General features: G+C 37.3%; 1 protein-coding gene across 9 annotated transcripts in view; it reads left to right on the forward strand.

The window, feature by feature from the left end:
• KIF21A (kinesin family member 21A) overlaps positions 1-22729 on the forward strand; it is an 86496-nt gene that overhangs the window by 47139 nt on the left and 16628 nt on the right. For 2 of the 9 annotated variants that reach the window (XM_040063522.2, XM_040063524.2), the window contains exons 12-29: positions 1620-1658; positions 3847-3931; positions 4106-4223; positions 5379-5567; positions 6459-6658; positions 7055-7162; positions 7667-7735; positions 7845-8056; positions 8714-8867; positions 9241-9441; positions 9773-9874; positions 11604-11769; positions 12256-12276; positions 16128-16188; positions 16387-16441; positions 17820-18037; positions 21399-21509; positions 22045-22173. In XM_040063522.2, coding sequence (XP_039919456.1) covers positions 1620-1658; positions 3847-3931; positions 4106-4223; positions 5379-5567; positions 6459-6658; positions 7055-7162; positions 7667-7735; positions 7845-8056; positions 8714-8867; positions 9241-9441; positions 9773-9874; positions 11604-11769; positions 12256-12276; positions 16128-16188; positions 16387-16441; positions 17820-18037; positions 21399-21509; positions 22045-22173 — 2238 coding nt within the window. The remainder of the gene's footprint in view (positions 1-1619; positions 1659-3846; positions 3932-4105; positions 4224-5378; positions 5568-6458; positions 6659-7054; positions 7163-7666; positions 7736-7844; positions 8057-8713; positions 8868-9240; positions 9442-9772; positions 9875-11603; positions 11770-12255; positions 12277-16127; positions 16189-16386; positions 16442-17819; positions 18038-21398; positions 21510-22044; positions 22174-22729) is intronic. The other 7 variants (XM_040063525.2, XM_040063531.2, XM_040063530.2 and 4 more) reach the window with 4 other exon arrangements.

Here is a 22729-nt window from a genome sequence, read left to right on the forward strand (position 1 = left end):
CACTGCGAATTTTTATTCTATTGAAGTTTCAGAAATTTGCAGTGTGTACACTAATGTAATGCACAGACACTTTGCCATGCAATTTGATGGGGATTCTTTGTTTTAATTCTGTCCTCTACAGGCATTTAGTTAACATTTAGTCTAGTATTTCTTTTTAGCATTGCTGTTCTTTTAAAGTTGTCTAACTGGCATATTTCTATTAAAATGGGATGGTAAGCCTAGCTACTGGTTCTGCCCCTATCTGCTGCCTTTCTTGGTCTTTTGTTTCCTGGCTATGGGTCACTATGACAAAAGGTGCTTAATTTTAAATACATACAACTTATTTGAATTGTTATGAGGTAGCCTGAAGGCCTAAGAGCAAGGTTCTGAATGAGCAGCAGGGTATATACTGCTGTGTGTCTGTAGCCTTTAATATGCATCTGTCATAGAGTTTATTGGAAACAGTTTACATGGCAGTAATATTTTTGCCTACTGCAAAACTGACACAATTGGAGTGTCCCACAGTGGGACTTAGTGTGACTTATCCACTGGAAGCCCCCAAGCAAATCTTCCATGTTCCTCTCAGTTGTTAGTCAGCCTTTTATACCTGGTGACTATTTTTGTTTTCTTTTGATTCCCCTAATCTTTATTAAAGTAAATTAGTGATGAAAGTTTCATGGGGTTCAGTGTGCTAGATCCTAGCTGATACCAAAGGAAGAGGGTAGGCAGTATAAGGTGAAAAGGCAGCAAAAGCTCTTGTTCAAAACTTTCTCATAATGGAACATGAGGAATTTCAGTAGTTGATGAATTTTAAGCCATCTCTATGCTTACATATGTCATGCAGACTTTTTTTTTACTGATAAATTCACTTTTATTCAAGAGGAAAAAGTACAGGCCGAAATACTAATATTTTGTCCATCTCATTGCTTCTGGTGCATGTTTTTTGTTAATTTATTAAAAAAACCCAAGAAATTATTGACATGTACTTTCTGAATCCCAGAAAAACAAGCTGCAGTTTTCTACTTTTTATTTAAAAACAAACAACAAAACTCAAACAAAAACATGAATGCAGTTTGAAGATGTTTTTGTATTAATTATATTCAGAATATTAATACTGAAATTTTCATATTCCTACTTTATATTACAATATGCTGTCAGCATATATAAAACTAGTGCATTGGGTTTTTTTCCTAATATGTTCCTGAGAGTATATAACTTTAGGTCAGTGGCAGTCTTTGCACTTTTCAGTATTTTACCTCCCAGTTTTAAATGGAGAAAGAGGAGAAAGCTTTTTCTAGAATTGAGATATTTTCTTAATCCATTATTAGAAATAATTCGTGAAGTTAAATATATTGTCTAAAACTTCTTCCTTAGTGTAACTTGAATTTACACTTGTTATCAATGGCAGATTAGTTAACCTACATATGCTGCTTTATTGTTTTCTATTTACTTTCCAACTGTCCAGGATGTATTGCCTTTTTACTACTTGTTGTCTCTTGATGGTATCTTTTAAAATTTCATTTTAAACTCCGCAAGCTCATATATATCATTTTTTTACCTTCTTATCACTTTTGCTTTTCACTGTCTGGTTTGTTCTTCATTGGCTTGGCCTTCCAATACTGTACCTGGTGCTTTTGAAGGCTACAGAAACTTGAGGAAAGCAGTCAAGAAGAAAGAAGGTTGGAATATTTCCCAGGTTTTTAATTACCTGTCATTTCAATTAACTGGTTGTCATACATGAAAAGAAATTGGGCAGATTCATAGGTACTTCAGGAGTAGTTAATTTTCAGAATTCTTTCCTGGGTTTTCACTTTCAGCCAGTGTTTTAACTGGAGGAAACCTCTGTTGTGGAATTGAGGTTGACTCTGATTTACAGTGTTGAGCACGCTTTTGTGGGGAGCTGGCACCCTTGGGAATTCCTTTTGAATTAATTGTTTTCTTTCTTGCATGGCCGAAGTGAAATGAAAGGCAGGAAGAAGGTGCAGTAGCACATATAGTATGAAATGTCTAGCAGGCAGTATATGACAATAATAATTTTGACCTGTGAGGTCAAGAGTGTCTTGGACCATCACACCTCAGTCAAGTCTGCTGCTTTGGTTTCTGAAAGCATGTGACTGAAGCCTTGATCATTTCTCCTATTCTGTTTCCACCAAACCAGTAGATGAATAGTCATTCACAGAGAGCAGCTAATTTGAGGGCTCTAAAAAGAGAACTATGTAATGATTAAAAGTGAAACTTAAAGGAGTTTTTATTTCTCTGCTGTCCACTTTGACCCAAAAAAACCCCACCCACTGAATTGATGCAGGTGATGTGAATCCACAGACCAGTAGCATACACATTAAACAGAACAGTTCTACCTGGGAGAGCTGCTGGCTCTCCTTCCTCCTGTCCCTCACCTTTCTTACGCAGAACACAAATTGCCTGTAGTGGTTAGTTTTGTACTCACTGCAGCTGGAAGGGAAACTGGGGGTTTGCCTCAATCTGCATGCGGGTTGCAGATAAGATCCGTTATCTTTTAGGCTTAATAACAAACATAGGACATGTTCTGGTTTGAGGGAGATGAGAATCTGTGGAAATGAGATTGTATGACACAGTGTTCCCTGTTAGGCATTTTTTTGTGTACAAATCTGGTTAGATTTTCTAATTCCAGAGTCCTCAGCTGCTACATGGATTCAGATGGTCCAAGCAAAAGCTTTCTGCCATGTGTGTGGTCAGCTCATAACTGGTATTGAGTGGGGCAGAAGGAAATCAGTTAGCACTGAACAGATTATAAAGTAATACAACAGAAAATCACATGTATACAGAAGCACTGTGTTACTCAACAGGCACTTTTTAGATCTGAGCATCTTTTTAAAAGTGTCCCTCAACCAAATTAGAGTCTTAAAGCTACTGTATTGGATTTGCCCAAGGGTTTGGTCTTGAATCTGAGCTCCTCTTTGTATCAGTGGAAGAACATGTGCATTTCTAGTTTCTGTGCCTGATCAGTGACAGCACAACTTGCCTAACTTTTATGTCGCTGAAGTTAGTTGAGGTGGATTCCACATTATGCAATCCTAACCCCATTTTTTAATTACCCCCTATGGTGTCTAGCTCTATTCTGTCATAATTTCCCACCCATTGGAGCTTTGGGTTTTATACATGTAGTACTAGAGGGACTGATACCTGAACTGTGACAATTTGCAGAATGCCATTGATTTTTTATTTTATATTTGCATGTGATGTCTTAAATGTGCACTTAGAAATGTTAAAGCTTGCCCTGATGGGTAATATACCAAACCTTTAGAACAAAACCAAAAAAACCCTGCTGTGAACCCTTTTTACTGTTGTATCAATGCCTATTTTGAGCATTCCCTTTATGTCAAAGCAGTTAACTAATCAAAAGAGTGGTTATATACGATAAATTAGGATATTGTTTAAGGTTTATATATAAGTTTTACAACTATTCTAAGTACAGTAGGCTCTTTTATTGCTTGAAAGTGTAAGAATACCTGTAATGTACATTGTACTTGCACACAATGTTCTTTTATTGTTTTGTAAAAGCTGCTCTGGGTATACTGCAACTTCCATGCCAATGAGTACTGCTGTAGTATATGGAGATGTGTATTCTGATTGTCCCAGTTGTGCAGTGTGCTGGAACAATGTGTTAATCATTACTATTACCTTGCAAACCAAGATTAAGAGTAATTAGTCATTATTTTATTATCTGCAGAAGTTTGGAAGTTGTGTTTTACCCATGCTGGACACCTGTACGTTTTTCTAACTACACTTTGTTTTTCATCTATATTTAGAATTACTATTTACTGGTTTGGGGGATGGGAAACACCTGCCATTTCAGTTTGTGAATAATTTGTCTGCCTCTTCTGCTAGTGTTAAAGAGGATAACACAGACAACGAGCAGGAGAAGAGAGATGAAAAAGGCACTTCAGAGAGAGAGAATAATGAATTGGAGGGAGTAAGTATTTATAAGTGTTTGGTTTATTTGTTCATTGTCTGTTTAAAGATTTACAAGGGTATAGAAAGAAAATCAGGAATGGACTAGGTGAACACTGCAGCTTCACAGTGATAGTCACAAATGACTGAGGCATGGAAAAATGTGGGGGTGCTTTAATGTCTGTATGCTTTGTAGGAGGAAATTCAGGAAGTCAGTGATCGTGATGATGAAGAAGAGGAAGATGATGAGGATGAAGATGATATGGAAGTTGTTGAAAGCTCAGATGAATCAGATTCTGACTCTGATGAGAAAGGTGATGTCAGTGCAATATTCTGTAGAGTTTTACAAATAATATCTGTCAAACCTTAGGTCTTGGTAAGGCAAGAAAGTGTGTTGTCAACCATCTGTCTGTAATTCTCTGTGAAGAGTATGTCCAGTGAATTATTTTTTCAGTTATGATGCTAAAACATGTAATAGACAGCTGATCAAATGTCCCTGTATGGGTTTTGAAATTGACCGGAGGCCATATGGTATTTGATAATGTGTTTCTTCCTTGATTAAGACATCCAAAGTGTAAGGTTTAAGTATTGGTTTATTTTTATGTCTCTGGACTAATCACCAAGGGCATAGCTCCTATCAGCTCATTTGGAAATGGAGAAGAACTTAATTTTGAAAGGCTGGAAGTCTATCAGACTTCCTCATTTTTATATGGTGAGAGTCAGGAGCAGCATCACCAGCAATTCTCTCATGGGAGTTGGGCCAAATGGGCAAACCAAGTCTCTTAGTATCTTCTTGTTTAAGAGTCACACAAACCATTAGCAAGATCCTGAAAAATAATAATCCTCAACTGATATCTTTATTCTGAAGCACATAATCCTAAAAAAAAAAAAAAAAAAAGTCCAATTGGCTAAAGAAGCTAATTAAACTTTCATTAATCATGTGGGTCAGTACTTTTTCCTTGCTTTTTCCTCCTACTTTTTCCCTTGACAATTCCACTTCCATGACTGAGATGGCGCCTTTCTTCTGAGAATTCTGACTGTGTCTTTCTAAGAGTTAGAGAAGGGAAAGTCTTTATTTGGAGTTTGCCTGCAGTCAGTTTTTCGTAATATAACTTGCTGGGTTTATGAATGACACTTATTCTTCAGCTCTGAGATGTGGCTGAAATCTTGACGCCTTTTGAATGGGGAAGGTCAGGTTGCTGATACTCCAATTTAAATGTGAGTAGTTACAACACAGAGGCAACTGTGAGCCAGTGTGATATCTTTCACTACCTCTTTCCCAGTTCTAGGATTGAGATTGTTTAAGAAGGAGGCTTTAACATGAATTGCATATAACAGGGTTGTGTGATGCATTGTGATTTGTGTGGAATTCTTCTGTCCACAATATGTACAGTGACCCTAAGATTGCAAGAAGTATCTGTATTCATGTGGTCCTTGCTGTTAGGTTAACAGAAATCTTTCTGTTTTAGAAAATTATCAAGCTGACTTGGCAAATATCACCTGTGAAATAGCCATTAAGCAGAAACTGATAGATGAGCTAGAAAACAGCCAGAGAAGGTTGCAAACACTGAAAAAACAGTATGAAGAGAAACTAATGATGCTGCAACATAAAATTCGAGACACTCAGCTTGAAAGAGATCAGGTTCTTCAAAACCTGGGTAAGAAGTACAAAATCACTGATCTTGTGTAAGCTGTTCAAGTTGAATTGTTTTCTACTTCTCTCAATTTTTTTTTCAAATTTGATGAGAAATTGCAGAAAACAGAAATATGGTACAGTGAATCATTCTTTACTCACTCTAGTTTCTCAGAATTGAGAGAAAAAAAATTTAAATGTATTGCTGCTGACAGGTGTTTGATTCAGGTGAATAAGCATTTTCAGTTTTCGAAGAGCTCTCATAGTCCTGGAGATAGTTCCTGAATTGAAACCTTTTTCATGTTCTTTTCTCCCCACTTTCTTCTTATTTGCATAAAAATAAAAACAGGGTTCAGTGACCTTTCAGAGGTGTTTTACTGACCAAACCTTTTTGAATCTGTTTTAGTATTGAGATGACAAACCACCTATGACTCAGGAGTCCCAAGCTGCAAATAACTGCACTTTGGGAGTCCTCTGGAATGTATTTTGTTGGTTTTTTTTAAACTTACACTATATATACTTTATGGTTATACACTGTCTACACTTTTGCAGTTCCCCTGTTATTCCTTAAACCTTCCCCATTTACCAGTGTCAAAGTGGAATACTGGGCTTGATGGCTTTTAGGAGTGTTGTTATACTCCTGTGTACAGATGTGTGAATGTGTATATTTGTGCTTTCAGGTGCTGAGATTTGTTGCAAAGAAGTCAGAGGAACGTGTTAATACTTGATTTCTTATCCCAGAAAGCATACAAGGTGGAAAGTTCAAAGCAGTGCAGGTGGCAGGAACTAGAGACAAATTAGGTTGTTTTAAAGACATTGCAGATTATAGCAGAACAAAGGAAGTAGCTATCTGCTGTGGCTGGCAAAGTAAAAGTACCCTGAACAAAAGCAGATTAAGAATTCCCTTTTGCTCTAGGTTCTGTAGAGACCTATTCAGAAGAAAAGGCAAAAAAAATCAAGTCAGAATATGAAAAGAAACTCCAAGCCATGAATAAAGAACTGCAGAGACTTCAAACAGCGCAAAAGGAACATGCACGATTGCTTAAAAATCAGTCTCAATATGAAAAGCAGCTGAAGAAACTGCAGCAGGAGGTGACAGAGATGAAGAAAACCAAGGTATATTTCAGTAAATTGAAGTGTTGCACAATGAATGTTTACTGAAAATTGAGTTGAAATCTCCTGTGCATCCATCTGCCTGATAACTCTGTTCTTGCTGTTATTTGCTTGAAAGTCTGAAAATAGAAGAGATGCGAGCACCAGGCTGTTCCTGGGGGAGAGGGGTAGCTTTTAGGTTTAATGAACAGAAATTAAGGTTATCAAACATGCATAAGCTTGCACAGCTTATTAGCTGTTATTCTGCACTGAGTGAAGTAGACATTCGAGGGAAGAGGTGAATGGCTAAAAGTATGTAGTATACTGGAAAATGGCAGTTTGAAGAGAAAACTGTATGGTTGGGGAGAGGGAGCAGCACTTAAGTATGAACAGCTTTTCTAAGTGATGACCTCTTTACAGGTTCGCTTGATGAAACAAATGAAAGAAGAGCAGGAGAAAGCTAGAATGACTGAATCTAGAAGAAACAGAGAGATTGCGCAGCTTAAAAAGGAGCAACGCAAACGAGAGGTGATTGGACAGAAAGAACTTTCATTTGGAATAAGCACCTGTGATTGTGATGTGCTTCTGCTTGCCAGCACACACTGCGTATATGCATTCACTGAGGCAGGCACATACCTGTATATTTTCACCAGTGAAAATGCACAAAATTTGGTTTGACTTCCATACAAATGCAGCTCCTAGCTTCAGGTGATAAGTCTTCCATTTCCTGTTGTGCTTATTGAGTATGTATATCAATGTTATCAGTGAATTAGTGATTAGTGAATCTTCACAAAGTCGTTGCTACGACCTTGCTTGCATGGAATTATTCTTTTTGATAGAATTGATACAGTGAAACACTTAGTTTTATTATGCATTAGGAAGATCAAGAAACAATCATGACTTGAGTCTTCATGTCATAGCAATTTTGCAGATTTGTATTAACGTGTAGAGGGGGGTTTTTTTGTTTATACAATGCAGTCCCTGTCAGAGATACTGGAAAAAATATCATGTGCTGCTTCTATTTTTTCATAGCATCAGCTCAAGCTTCTGGAAGCTCAGAAAAGAAACCAAGAAGTTATTTTACGTCGCAAAACTGAAGAGGTACTGTGGTAAAATAGCAATGCATCTTTGAAAACAGAATGATGTTGTATTGCTGTAACTTAGAACTCAGTTTTGGGAGAGTTGATCGTGTCTCTGCACTGTGTTTCAGGTCACAGCCCTTCGTCGGCAGGTAAGGCCTCTGTCTGATAAAGTGGCAGGAAAAGTGAGTCGGAAGCTGAGCCTGCCTGAGCATTCCATGCAGGAAGCAAGTTCTGGTGTGTCAGGCGAGCTTGATGGCTCCAGAACAGCAGCACAGCAGAAGATGAGAATTCCTGTTGCAAGGGTCCAAGCATTATCTGTAACTGCAACAAATGGAACAGGGTAAGGGTTAAAACTTTCTAGGACACTTAAAAGAGTTGAAATTTGTGTGGACTTTCTAGCAGATAGTGTTGTGATGATACATGTTGCAGGAGCTGTTATTTGTCAAGCTGTTATCATGTAATGCTCATAAAATGGGCATTTTACCATTATCAAGTGCAATTTCAGTTTTCTGGGTTTAAGACAATAATAGAATAATATTAAAGGGAAAGTCACATAAACTGGGTTTTGAAGTCTTAAGGGTTTTAAAATCTGCTCTTTGAGAGAAATTACCTTGGTGGTCCAGTGCCAGCAGTGTAAAGTTCACAGAAAAACGTATTGGAAAATTCAGCTAGGTTTATTTGTGCTTTTTCACTGTGGTTTGAAGCAGATCTCCTTGTTAAATAGGGAACAAGACCTATGTGGCATTTGACCTCAGTAATACATCATGAAAGATGCTGCAGTGTTTGATACCTGTTTTTCAAGTGCAGCATGTTAGAGTTCAGTAGAATTTGGGGCTGGATAAAGGCAGCTGTCTGCTGCCGTGAAGACCTACAAGAACTTCTGTGTGAAATTTTTAAGTTGTTTGTGAAAAATATTCCAGCCTGATCATTTCAACGTTCAAATTTATTACTGCACTACTGTAGACTTAGCTGTATATTTCTCTTGGATGTATCACAGAAAGAAGTACCAGCGGAAAGCAGTGACAAGCAGAGTTTACTCCTCAAAGGCAGCCAGGATGAAGTGGCAGTTACTGGAACGCAGAGTGACTGATATTATTATGCAGAGGATGACTATTTCCAATATGGAGGCAGATATGAACAGGTTACTTACGGTGGGTGATCTGCTGTGCACTGCTGGCTGTATCATTGTATTAAATGGGGAGCACTGCAAGTAGGCTTGCTGTAAATTAATCGGTGTTATGGCAGCATTGGCAAAGTGGGTGAAATCTACTGCAGTCAGTGAAGATAGTTCTGACTCCAGTAAGCATTTGAACTATGGGATTGCTGTGCTTAGTAAGAACTAAGAAGCACATTAATGGTATCATGTACAAATAGATTACTGTATTCATCTTTGTAACTTCTTCCCATGGAAATCATGGTGTGTTAGTTAAACTGTAGCAAACAAAGAAAAACAAAAAGGCACTTCAGTGTTCTAAGGGCTTACTAATTCCTTTTTCTGTAATATTATGTCTTTGTGGAAAATAGCAACGTGAAGAACTCACCAAAAGAAGAGATAAGCTTTCAAAGAAAAGGGAGAAGCTCATCAAGGGTGGGGGTGGCAGTGAAGCAGATAGAAATGTCCAAAACATAAATGAGGAGATGGAATCAGTAACTGCAAATATAGACTACATTAACGACAGCATTTCTGACTGCCAAGCAAACATTATGCAAATGGAAGAAGCAAAGGTAGGTCAAATATTATTGCAAAAATGGTAAAATGGGGACAAGAAAACACAGCTCTGGTAGCATTGGAAATATTCTCATTTAGAAATGAGTTTTTGTTTGTCTGTGTAATTATTGGGCCAGGAAGTGAAAATTGGTGAAAACTTTTATGTGAAGTTTGAGATGAAGACTTTCACAATTGATACCTGAGTTTTAGCATCAATAGTGTAATGTAATTTAAGATTGCAAAGCATTTAAATGTCAGAGCTGATGCTTCCTAGTATGCTGGCAGTAAATTAATATAGGTCTTGGAACTTCTTCACAATCTGACTGGGCTTATTTTTTGCACTCATAGGAAGAAGGAGAGACCTTGGATGTAACAGCAGTGATTAATGCTTGCACTTTGACAGAAGCTCGATATTTGCTTGATCACTTCCTTATGATGGGTATCAATAAGGTAATGTGTTCAGTGAAGTGTGTGTGTGCAGGACGGCGGCATGTGCCAGGAGCACGTATGTTATGCTGACATAAAGACATGACTAGTGTGCGTTAAAGCAAAGCTGGTCAACATTACTGTCATGCTGATTCTCAGTGTGAAGGCCCTTGAGATCTGTCATCCTCTTTAGCTTACTGCCTGTTTTTCAACTCCCAGTAGAGCCTACTTCACTGTATTAATTAGCTCATGTCGTTCTTATGAGAGCACTAGCTTTTTGTAATCAAATAAATCTATGTTTTTCAACAAACTCCTGAAGACAGTTCAAGATCTTTAAAAAAAAAGAGTGGCTCAACCACCTTTTACAAATATGAACCTCAAAAAATTAGTTTTAAGTTGTATGGTGATGCATGACACTTCATTCAGAGTAGAGCCACAGGGATTCTTCTGAAAGTCTTGGGGACATATGTTTTCTTTCATATTTTCAAAATAAGTATTTGGCAGCTTATAACCCTGTGCACACGTGTATCATGTGCTTTTGCTGCTGCTTTTCTTTCTGTCTAGAGAATGGTACTCAGTCTCATGAGTTCACTCTCTCACTTTCATTTAGTCAAATGAAAGATTTCAATGATACTGACACTGTCTTTGGGTCAGCTTCCCTGACCAGTTCTCTGGGGTTTCTTTTGCATTCTTGATTCATCACTATGCAACTAAACCAAAAATTTGTGGAGAAAAATAAAAGGGTAAAGAAAATCCCCGCAATCACATTGGCTTCTGGAAATTTCAATCTTTAAATATTTTTTTAGCCCTTGGATGTTTGAATGGATCTTGAAACAGAGTTAATGTGGGAAAAGTACCCCTGACTCACTCTGTTAACAATTTCTCTGTATGATGAAAAAAACTTGCATTATGTGAAGGATTCTTCATCTTTTTGTTTAGTAAATATCACATAGAAAAGCTGAAGGGATATTTTTTTGCAAAATTGGTCATGTCTACTGTCTGTTCTATTGTTTGTTTTCACCTGCAAAATGTGTCTATTGAGGCGTAGCTTTAGTTAGTCAGAATGTAATAAATTCATAGGGCTACACTTGTTACTCAAGCACTAGCACTCAAAGTCTGCTGTTGCCCTACAAGTCTTTGAGAAGATTTGTTGAATCTTCATTTTTCCATACAGTTTCTTTAGGAATTTGGAAATCTATTTGAAAACCATTCCCTGTAAATTTCTTTGGCTGTATTTTCTACAATGAAAAAAATTCCCACCAATCTATGGATTGAGGGAAGTTTCCTTAGAATGAATTCTGTCAGAAGTTAGGCCGTAAGATCTTTCATTAGAAGCTGAAAGTTCACTGAGTGATTGTGTAGGAAAGATTACAATTCTGGGTCCCAACATGTCTCACTTCCACCACCCCCCTGTTCTTTGTCATAAAGTATCATAGCTAATAATTTTTTAAAAAGCAGTTATTTGTGAAAAGTGGAGATGCTGATCTTTCAGATGCTTGCTACTCTTAAAAAGACTCTGAATTGCACTTGGGAGATGCATTTTTGCGAGGCAGTCTGAGGAATACAAGTTAAAAGAATGCTTAATGAGTCTCTTTAAAAGGTGAAGGAAGGAAAAAGACCCTTTGTTGACACCTGATCTTCAGGATGTGAGAAGGTGGCTGCAATGTGTTTGTAGTTTTTTAAAAATTTAGACCATTTTCATTTTGTAAAACAAGGGTTGTGATAAAACATTTGTCATCTTTCTTTCTCCTAGGGTCTCCAAGCAGCTCAGAAAGAAGCTCAGATCAAAGTTCTTGAGGGACGCCTTAAGCAGACAGAAATTACTAGTGCTACTCAAAACCAACTGCTGTTTCATATGCTAAAAGAAAAAGCTGAATTAAATCCTGAACTTGATGCTTTTCTGGGTCATGCTTTGCAAGGTAGCCTTTTCATCTTGTTTTCTGATTAGTCAGCTGCATGTCATGTTTGCCTTTTGTGCATGCTGTACTGGGCATTCTAGACTTTTTCTTTTCTGAATAGATGCTGTATTTTAACATCTTATACTTCATAATTGACATGCATGTATGACATTTTTAAATAGAACCTCTCAGTAGTGAAATATATGAAACAATTTTTTTTTTAATCATTGAGATTTTTTAAAAAATGCAAATAATCTGCTTGCTATTTTTACAATTTGGAATTGTTTTAACTTCTGAATGTGAAATTTGCAAATCCCATTCAGTCATCATATGCTAGGAATTTTGGATTGGCATTTTATGTTGTTACGGCATCTATTCTACTTCTCATGAGATGATACTAAGAAAAATTTAGAATACATTTGGGTACTTTTGTTTTATTTCTTTTTATAAATGGATATGTTTTGATTGGAATGTTGCTTTTTTTTCCTTGTTGCTGTATTTACACAGACCTAGATAGCATACCCCTGGGTAAGTATGTTTAGCTTTCTGTGTACTGTACAGCTGCATGAGTTACTAATTCATTCATGTTCACTAACTGATGCATCTTAGAATTTGCGAGTCTGTGAAGTTTGCATGAACTATTCTGTAAATGTACTCGTTATCATGAGCTTAAAGAGCATTTCTTCCTTTCTGAAACCACCCCTAGCTCTTATGGTAGTAGCCCTTGTGGTAGTTAAAAGTGAAGACAGTAAGCAGAGCTGTATTTCAAATTTATAACTTGGTGCTTACAAACCCGAAGTATGTTCAGACTACATAAAACTTTTTTGATATGGTACTGTTGTGACAAATTCTGCTCATCTTTTTAGGTTTGAAAAAATGGCAATTCTTAACTTGCAGATCATTTGCAACCTTTTGCAAATAGCTCATTTTGTAATGTAAACATTGTACAGAATGCTGGATTATATCTCACTTTTTCAATTGGGTTTATGTTACTGACTTCACTGATTTTGAGATAAGTCTCTTGTTGGTGTTGCTTTAAGGTTATTCCCAAATGAATTAAGCTTATTTTCTCCCCTCCAAAAAATTGGCTGTATTTGAAACTTGAGAAAAATATTCCTGCTACCAGTGATAATTGCTTTTTTGTTGTCTTGTGCTATTTTTAATCACATTATGCTGTTCTGTGCTAGTTTGCACAGCATTTCAAAAGCACAAAACTACATGGAAGTGTATAGATGATAATCTAGGGATGGTGAGAACACTGCCAACTTCCTGTCAGGTGACACCAGAAGATCTGTGTCAGGGAATCTTGCTGCATGCAGCCAGTTTTTTATTCAGGAACCTCAGTGGTTTGTAGTATTAGAGGATCTCTAGAACAGGCATTTAATGTGTGCATGCTCACCCCTGTTGGAGTATTGTTTCTTCTCACAGCGTTTTCTTTAGCTCTGGACAGGCTTTTGCTTATTAACAGCATTTGAAGCAATGAAAAGCCACTTGCTAAATGTATTGAAACAGTACCTCTGTCAGCAAATTTTTCATAGTCTTATCTCATTAAAGAAGGTTTTCAACGCTTTGCAAGCATGACCTGAGGCTTTTAGAGTATCTAAGCCACTCAGGACTCTGCTAACACTTTATAGGAAGGAAATGCAGCTGAATATGTGCACTAACCTAGGTCCAAGTTGAAATTCCAGCTGTTGATATTCTGTGGTTTGTGCCTCACCAGTGACCAAACCTTTTGAGCCGCAGGGAGTTCAGACACCACTGTAGTGAGGCTTTGATGCTGGGATTGCCATCTGGTTTGCAGGGACTCTCTTGGTGCACAGTTCTCATAGGTGGAAGTGTGGATGGCAGCAGATCCTGAGATCAATCTCACCAGGATGCCTGATATCTCAGTGGTGGAGCACAGACAGCCCTATCCCAAGCAAAGGGATTGCACCTCCAGGGTGATTGTGATTTGCCCTCTTGATGCCTGCTTTCAGATCCAGTATATTCAAAAGTTCTTAGCCATTTGAATACACTTAGCTCAAAAAAGCTTGAACATTCCCCAATGTAGTTGTGCACTTGCATTCAAGTGTAGACAAGAATTTTCAGTCTGCAGAAAAGTACATCACAGGCTCAGATTTTGACTTGAATGGATTTTCAGTGCACGTCCACCTTGGTGGATCAACTAGCTGCCATTCACTATCGCATCTGCTCTTGTGAAGAGTTAAAATGACTATGAAATTGAGTTCTGAATATTGCTGAAGTGACTGCTCTTCGAGGAGTTGTGGCAGCTGCTTTTCCTTCCCGCCTCTGACATATGGACATTCATGGATGTGACTCCCAACCATCTATGTGCAGGTTTTGAGAGGGCTGGTCAAATGTCATTTCCTCTGGGTGAACTGTGCTGGTGTATGGCATTGTTCTGGTACTGTCCAGTTGCCACTGCATGAGGATGAAGACAAATAATCAGAAAATTCTCCACCTGTTCTGCAATAATTGGTTTACTAGCAGCTATCCCTGCAAACATTAGTGTCTTTATTAACTTTTTTTCTCCTTCCATCTCTTTTCACTCTTGCAGAATCTTACTCTTTCTCCCTTTTTGTTGATTCTGTGCACTGGTTTCTATCTCAGGCCTTTGGGCAGTCTTCCTGTGTTGAATTGCAGGCAAACTGAAGAAACTCACCAGGTCACATGAGAATGAGCCTACAAATAAAATCCCATCTTTTGTGGTCATAGAACACTTTCTACTTAGTTACCTGTAAAAAGAGATCACAAGTTCTTTATAGGGATGGGATGAAGTAATATAATTCTGATAGGAATCCTATATTTTTTAAAAACACATTTATTTTAGGGATGCTGCTTTTATCTTACTGAAAGGAACAGTACTCTAAATTCCCACTTTTGCAGAAGGCTTATAATAATAATAGCAATAATAACACTAATAACAATAATAATAAGCACTGAAAGGTTTTAATCTGGCCTCAAATCCAGGATGGAACAAAAACCCGCGAAAACTCAGAGTGCTATTCCTGTGACCCTGCTTTCTTTATAATATTGTTGTATTCCTGATAATTAAGATTATATTGTTAAGATTAATACAGCAGTTGAGTAACTCTGAAGTGTCTTGTTGGTGTTGGTTCTAAGTTGACGGTTTTAACTTTTTCAGGAAACATGTTTAGATGCAGCATACACAAAAGGCAGTATTTTCTTTCTCTTTTTTCCATTCCTTCTCAAAATTCAACTGAAAGCTGTATATTTTTCCTCCCTTTCCCTAAAGCATGAACTTGCATTTAAAACATGGACAAACCTGTGGTAGTACAGGTTACAAATATATTGGTTCTATGCATTGCAAATTGTATCTCCTTTTTGACAGAAATTAAGTAAAGAAACTCGGTGTAAACTCCTAGTAAAGAGGAGGTGTAGTGGAATGTCATTACGAGGTTATTTAATCCTTAATATTTCATCAGTATGTTCAAAAATAAGGAACTTTGCTTGCAAAAATGCATTACCTATGTCCTTGATCTATGCCTAAAATGCATTATTAGAATAACAGTTAGGGGGTTTGCTTTCCCAGCAGTTTGGAACTGATTGTACACGTGCTCATGACTCATTGTCTCAGCTCAATGTTTTGCACCGTTTGCATGCGAACACGTTAAATTGGATGTTTGACAGCATTAGTGTGTGGCATGCATGCTGGTTTTGTCTTCTGTGGACAGGTTTGTGTACCCATTTTTACTTCAGGAACATTTCTACTGAACAGCTTCCTTTAGAAATCAATCTCTTTTTAGGAACACGTTCTGTAATATTAAGTGGTAGCATCATTCTCTTTTGAAACAAATCCTTATATACTAATAAAGTGCCTGCTTCTTGTCAGCTCAAATGGTGGCACTCTGTATCAGAGGAGGCTGAGCCTCAGCTCACTAGCTAGTTAAAAATATAATTTTCTTTTTAATTATAGATAGGCTGATTCTGTCTTGGAGCAAGAAGATGAAAAAGAAAGAGGAGAAAGAGATGCTTATATGTCCATTGCTTTACATCCTATATCTTCCGTGTCATGCACATAATTTTATTTGCTTTATCTGCTTTCTTACAGATTGCCTTCTAGTATTTCTCTTTTTCTATCATATCTGTTGCTCTGCTGCAGTAGATAGAAGACCATGTTTGGCACAGTATGCCTAGGTGTATGATGTATTTAGATTGTATGAAAAAAATCAGTTTATGTGCCAGGAAAATTCAGTGGGGGCTGGATAGAAGATAGTCAAGATATTTTGAAAATCCCTATCTTTTGTTCTCTGTTCATCTACATTCAACATTGTCTGAGTTGTTTTGTGTAGCACTTAAAGCCTTCACATCCTGTTGTAGAGGGACAGACTAATATTATTCTTTTGGAAATTTTCTAGAAAATTTGGAAGATAGTACTGATGAGGATGCCCCATTGCATAGTCCTGGAACAGAAGGAAGGTGAGCAAATCTTTGTTACTACTGAGTCTAGAAAAATTACTGTCATTTCCTCCTTTTATAATGCAAAATCCTTTAGAAAATATCTCTAACGTAGTTTTGTTATACTTTGCCCACGATTTCAGTAGAAAGAAGAATAAAATAAAAATACACATCTGCAAAAAGTATGATTTTCTAACTGTGATGCAATTTTTCTTTTAGTTCATTATCTTCAGATCTCTTGAAGCTTTGTGGTGAAGTTAAACCCAAAAGCAAGGTAGGATGTATGATGATGATAATTCTTCTACATGCTTCTCACTTCTTTTAAGTGATTCTATAATAATTCATAATTTAATGATACCTTCTGAAGAATGCTCTTGCTTTGCCCAAGAGACTTTAATGAATGAAGACAAAGTGCAAAAGGTGAACTGATATACTTTTCATGTGATTTGTGTGCAAATCACATGATTTTCTGTGATGCTCCTCTCTAAGAAGCAATGATAAAAATATCCTCTTCAGTGTTTTGGGGTTAAGTTATTAGAATTCCAGAAAGAGATATGTTCTTCCAGTTACTTGCACTTCAAACTTGTGTAGTTTTGCAGATTAGTATTAGTTAGGCTACAGTTCAATGCTATTGCCAGGGGGAACTGTGAACATGCTTATTCTTTGCAATTTGTCACAGAAATCTTGAGGAAGTTTATGGAACAAGTAAAAGTTTGACCTCCAGGATCTTAATTACAGTTGACATTGGAGTAATATATCTAGGCTGACTATAGTTTCATATTAATGGCAGTGGGAACTGGAAATGTACACTGATGGCAATTTTGCTTCTGTGCTCATAAACCAAGATTGCAAAGTAAATAGAAGCTTAGCCTCCACTTTTCCAACTGCAGTTGGCTTTGGAAGAAAACATCTGTATTAGCTGTTGCATTATTTGGTAACATTCCTTGGTGTGCAGCTGTTTGACTCGGTGAGTTTGGTCTGAAAATGCAGTGAAATAAACACGTCATTTTTGTAATGGCTCTTTTCAGACTGGATCTTTGTCTTCCCAGTTGGCCTTTCTTTCCCTGAGGAATAGATCATAATTTCACAGTAAAATCACCACTAACATGTATGATCCATTTTTTTACAAATTACTGTGTTGCACAAAGCTTAGCTCCTTTGTGAGCTTTTCTGTTGTTTTTAAATTGTTGAAATGCTGAATGAATCTTAATTCATGTGGACTTTCGGCGTGACTTAAACTAAGTTAGAAGCAAAGTTTGTATGTGAGAGGAAGCATTGATGTTAGAAGTCACACCAGTCTAATTGTAGCTATTTAAATTTACACTTTGCTTTATTCCTCTCTGCTTTATAACATTTCATTTGGATAAACCGTAGGTGAGTATTATTGTGTTCATGTAGTATTGACGGGCAGCTGGTTGAAAGGATATCCTTGGAAACCAGTTGTCAAATCAGTGTTTCATGCCATTGAATTTGAATTACCTCCTCTGAAATCATTGTCCAAAAGCAGAGGTGAGTTTCCTGATTTAGTTTCCAAAGGCAGTTTCCAAGTGTTTGAGGGGGATCTAATTGCCAGCTGATGATAAGCTTGAGTGTAGGACTCTTGACACACACTGTTGCACGTTTAAGTGGCGTTTGTTTTTTTCTGTCTGCAGGCTCGCCGCAGGACCACCACCCAGATGGAACTGCTGTATGCAGCCAGCAGTGACCTGGCCTCTGACAGTAGTGCTGCAGACTCTGCCTTGGCTGGCTCTATCGCATCAGTTGCAGAAACCCAAGAGAGTGGGGTGGCTGCTGATACACATGATACTTCTGCTAGGGACAGAGAGTTTATACCCCCACCATCTGGCTTACCTTCTAAGATAGGCAGCATGTAAGTTTGGCCATGCTGTACTAATTATCCTTTGCTTTTGAAAAATGCATGTTGCTAATTTCTTGTAATCTGTTATTTTAACTTTAAAAAGGAGGTTGATATACTTGAAGCTTACTAAATAATACTGACAAAGCTCCTTCCTTTCTACCATCACCACTCTAGAAAGAATAAATGCAGTGTTGTAAGTACTGTGGTTCTTACTGAAGATATAAGTTCTGTTAAGTTGCTTTGGTATAGTAAAGTTATTTGTAACCATGTTCTGTGTAGAGGGAAAACCCCTCTAATACCTTGAATAGTTTGCTGTATTAGTGCTATGGGAAATGCACAATCTAGGGAGGTAGTGAGAATCTGCTTAGAACAGCAGAGAGATTAAAAAAACACAAAACAACAAAACCCAACGCGAAAACTTGATATAACATGGTATTTGTATATGGTCCTAATTATTAGGAAAAATCTTTCTGTGAGTTGTCTTGTATGGACCATGCTTATGATGAAGTCTCTGCAACAATAGAGTATGCAAGCAGAGTTGAAAGGAAAACGTTAGATATTATGAATCCTCAAAAATACTTTCTGTTTGCAGGTTGCACTTACCTGCAGAACAGTTTTACTAACTGAAAGTACCTCTTGATTCTAAACAATTAAAAATTTTTGTCTTTTTATTTTGGGACCAGCAGATGTCTCTCACATGCACTCTTTTTTTCTTTTCACTTGCTCTTGCTGTTGTTTTTATATCTACCAATACCACTGGTTATTAGCTATTCACTGCTAGAGACCCTTTTCTTACCTTTTTAGGTACTAGCTCCTATGTTGCACAAGCTCATGTGTAAATTGAATGCACTTCCCACACTCAGTGATGTGGAAATGAGTGTCCCATAGCTGTCTTCACATTACAGGTTCTGGAGTTAAGCATCTTTTAATATTCATCTGTCCTATTTGCATAATATTTTTATAGCAGTCTCTACCTAATGTACATTTGCAGTTTGTATTTTTTACTATGTATTTCTGGCATGTGCTTGAGGTGGCAATCATGAACAGTAAAACACTGCTGACAGCAATATTAACCCATGCTGATGGCTTCAGTGCAAATAAAATCTGCTTGGAAAGAATGCTCTTGAGGGTGAGCATAGGTGGAGAAAACCCACTTGTTTCAGCAATTAGCGTGAGATGAGTAGAGACTTTTGAAGCTTCAAGATCTAAAACATCAAGTGTTATGACCTGACATCCAGGACTCAGGTAATACCAACTTTTGCCTCACTCCATCATCTAGAATGTATCCATTTATGAAAGTGAGCCAGCAAAAAGGCAAAGCAGGATTTTTCCAAAACTGTGTTCTGCAGGCATTTGAGAGTTACACACTGTCAAAAAATCAATTCAGTCAGCAGTGGGCATCACATATTGAATTTTTATTGGTAATGTTTTAGTAGATGAGAGATCAAAAATTTCCACAATCAATCTGCAGTGGCTTTCTCACTGCAAGTGTATATGTTTTTTCAAAACTAGAACTCTAGTTTATGTGGTCATAGTGGAACACAGCTTGTCTTTATGAACTATCTGGCCTTCCCTTATTGGCCTGTGGTGCCAGCATATCTCTTGTAATAAAATATATTATTCAGGAGCAGATTGTGATCTTACCTGCAATAAATATTTTCTCCCTTGTGCCACTTACTTAACTGACATTCAGGGATGTAGAGACCATAATCTAAAATTATGGATCTAAAATATGGATTTTCAAAGTGAGAGAAATTAATTATATGTTTAGGTGCAAATTTAGCTGTTCTGCATATGTACAAACTGCTCTGCACTGGAACCCCCTTCAATTTTCATAGGTCTGTGGTGATTCTGTTGTTCTTGGAGAGGGATTTTTTACAAGGGGGTGCGTTGATAAGATAAGGGATAATGGCTATAAACTGAAAGATTGTTGGTGTACATGAGATACTGGAAGAAGTTCTTTACTGCAAGCCTCAAACACTGGAACAGGTTACCTGGAGCAGCTGTGGATGCTCCATTCCTGGCAGAATGAAATGGGTGTTCTGGCCTGGAGGGAATTGGACCCACTTTCTCCCCTTTTTTTATAACTTAATTGCCAGGCTTCTGTGCAAAACCAGGCAGGTCATCACCTGTCCTCCTTTTCCTGTCTCTTGAAGACCCTGGGGAACTCTGGGGTTGGCATGCAGTTCTTGGCACTAGGCCCTACAGGTCCCACACATTCCACTTAGGGTTTGTGATCACTTGAGACTGTCTCATCTACTTGAGTCAAGTAGCTGTTCATGGTTGTGCTGTCCATGTTAAATCATGTTACTGTGCATTCCAGTCTCCAGGTGGATTTTATATAGCACGGACTTCCTCTCAAGGGAAACTTGTAGAGAAGTTGGAGCTATGCATATTCAGAACCTGTAGAGCTCTGAGATTGATGGTAGTAACCATGTCAGGCAGGTGGCCTGCCAAATGAACTCCATCTGCTTAATGGAGCTGTGTGGAGCAAAAATACTTTTAGAATCTGCTTTCTTGCTTTTAATGACTGTTTCATATTCGTAGAAAAAATCCTTCTAAATATAAAGAAATAGGAAAAAACCAAAACAAATGTTGCTTTTGTGATTGCTCAACTAGTGAGAAATGGAAGTACAGAAGAATGGAGATAACTCAGATTCCTTTCTTTCATTTTTCTTTTGTCTGACTGTGGTGAAATGTGGTGAAATGGTAACATTTGGGTGTCAGCTTTAATATTGTCCTCTTGCTATTTTTGCTAATTTTAATGGGGAATAAAAGGTTGAGAGAAAGACCATGGTGACTTTGAATTGGAATTGTTTCAGAGCAAGAACTGGAAAGACAAATGAGGGCTGGAAAGCAAGGGAGAAGGGAAGTGATGGACAAAGAGATGCCATGTTATAACAGTCAGGTTGTCAATAGGAAGTACTTTTTCTCACTTCCAAATTAACATGAATATGTTACTGCAAAGTTTAATTTGTGTATAAGAATCATTGTGGTTTCACTGTTCTTCGTGTCTGTAAATGGTCTATTGTAGCTGCTAATGTGGAATATGAAATTTAAGAATTTCCATGATCTTAATTTGGGATGCATACTGTATTTCTTTTAGTGAGTCTCTTTTATTATTGAATTAGTAAATCTCCTTTAACTGTTCAGTATCTGACTCTATATGTTGATCAACTTTGAACATTAATAACTTGGTATATTTTTATATTTAAGTGTGAGAACAAGTTTGTAATCCCTAAATTCAAGAGAGACAATAATAGATTAAATGTATTCTAAAATTCGAAATCACACTGAGAGAATGACAGGTAATGTAAGAAAAGCAAGTTCTGTGAAGGGCCTTAGAGTGAGATAATGATTGCTCTTGTTCTAGTTCGAGACAACCATCTCTTCCAGAGAAGAAGATACCTGAGCCTTCACCTTTAACAAAGAGAAAAGCCTATGAGAAAACAGTGGAAAAGACAAAGACAAAAGAACAAAAACTGTAAGATTCTTTTAAATTTATTTCTTCTGACATAATTTGAACTTTGAATCTTCTTGAAAAATAAATCTATATTTTTCTATTTCTTTTCTTCCAGGACAGTTTGTCAGTGCTGATATTTATTGCTCAGCTTATGTGTGGTTGTTCGGGTTTTTTTCCATATTGTTTTTATGTACAGAATAACTCGGCAACAGAGCCCTGAGAAAATGTCCTTTGGAGCATTTGCAAATACTTTTTTTTTTTTTTTTTTTAAATCAAAGTAATCAATATCTCTAAGAGCTTTCAATTTTACAAGAATTTCTTCATTTTACATACGTGTTTTCTGCCTGTAGCTTTCACTTTTACCACTTAATCTTTGAACGTTGTGCCATCTTGCACTCTGCAGCCTTAAGCTTTTTGCCTTCTCTTAGAGATATCTGTAGCTAGTATTACAATCTTAATTATTTGCTTAAGAAAAGAGCATCTAACACTTAAGGCATGTTGCATTTAACTTTTCTAACCATAACCTGTTAAAGAAGATGTTCTTTTTTTTTTGTAGCTCAGATTCTGGAGCCCCAGAGGCTATTCTGTCACCTCCTACTTCCCCACCAAGCCGGCCCCGTAATGAAATGAATGTTTTTAGTCGTCTTACTGTTTCTCAGGGAAACACATCAGTTCAGCAGGATAAGTAAGTCACAAAGGGAAGCCTCAGCCCCCAACCAGGGAACTGCAAACTGTGCTCAAGTTTTCAGTGTAGTGTCTGGTAGAAATTTTGCCCTTCTGCAAGACAGGAGGAGACGTTTCTCATGTTTTTTTGTGTAGTTTTCAAAGGAAATATTTCAAACTACCATGGAACCACTGTAAAAATTTGAGAAAAGAAATTTCCTGCTGAACCTTGTTTCCTGTTTTCTAGGCCGTGTCTGGTATTTGTAGTTTTTAACCCAAAATAGAAAAGAATGGTAGAATTCTTAGATGTTTGTGTATTTGTGTGTGTGTTTACACTCAAAAATAGAATTTAGGTGATAATTTAGGAAATAGTGCTTTTGACAGTTACTCAGTTGCTCCGGTGTTGCTCAGAGTGCTCTCACAACAGCGTCTCAGAGGATAGGACATTGACATGGCTAATACACAGTTGTTAGAGATTATCCAAATTGTTGAACAGACTTATTTTAGGAGGTGATCTGCAGGAGCAGATGATATTCATATCTTGTTTAGAAGAAGTAGAACAGATTTTTTCACATTAG

Source organism: Hirundo rustica, chromosome 4, assembly GCF_015227805.2.
Source record: "Hirundo rustica isolate bHirRus1 chromosome 4, bHirRus1.pri.v3, whole genome shotgun sequence".
Classification (NCBI taxonomy): domain Eukaryota; kingdom Metazoa; phylum Chordata; class Aves; order Passeriformes; family Hirundinidae; genus Hirundo; species Hirundo rustica.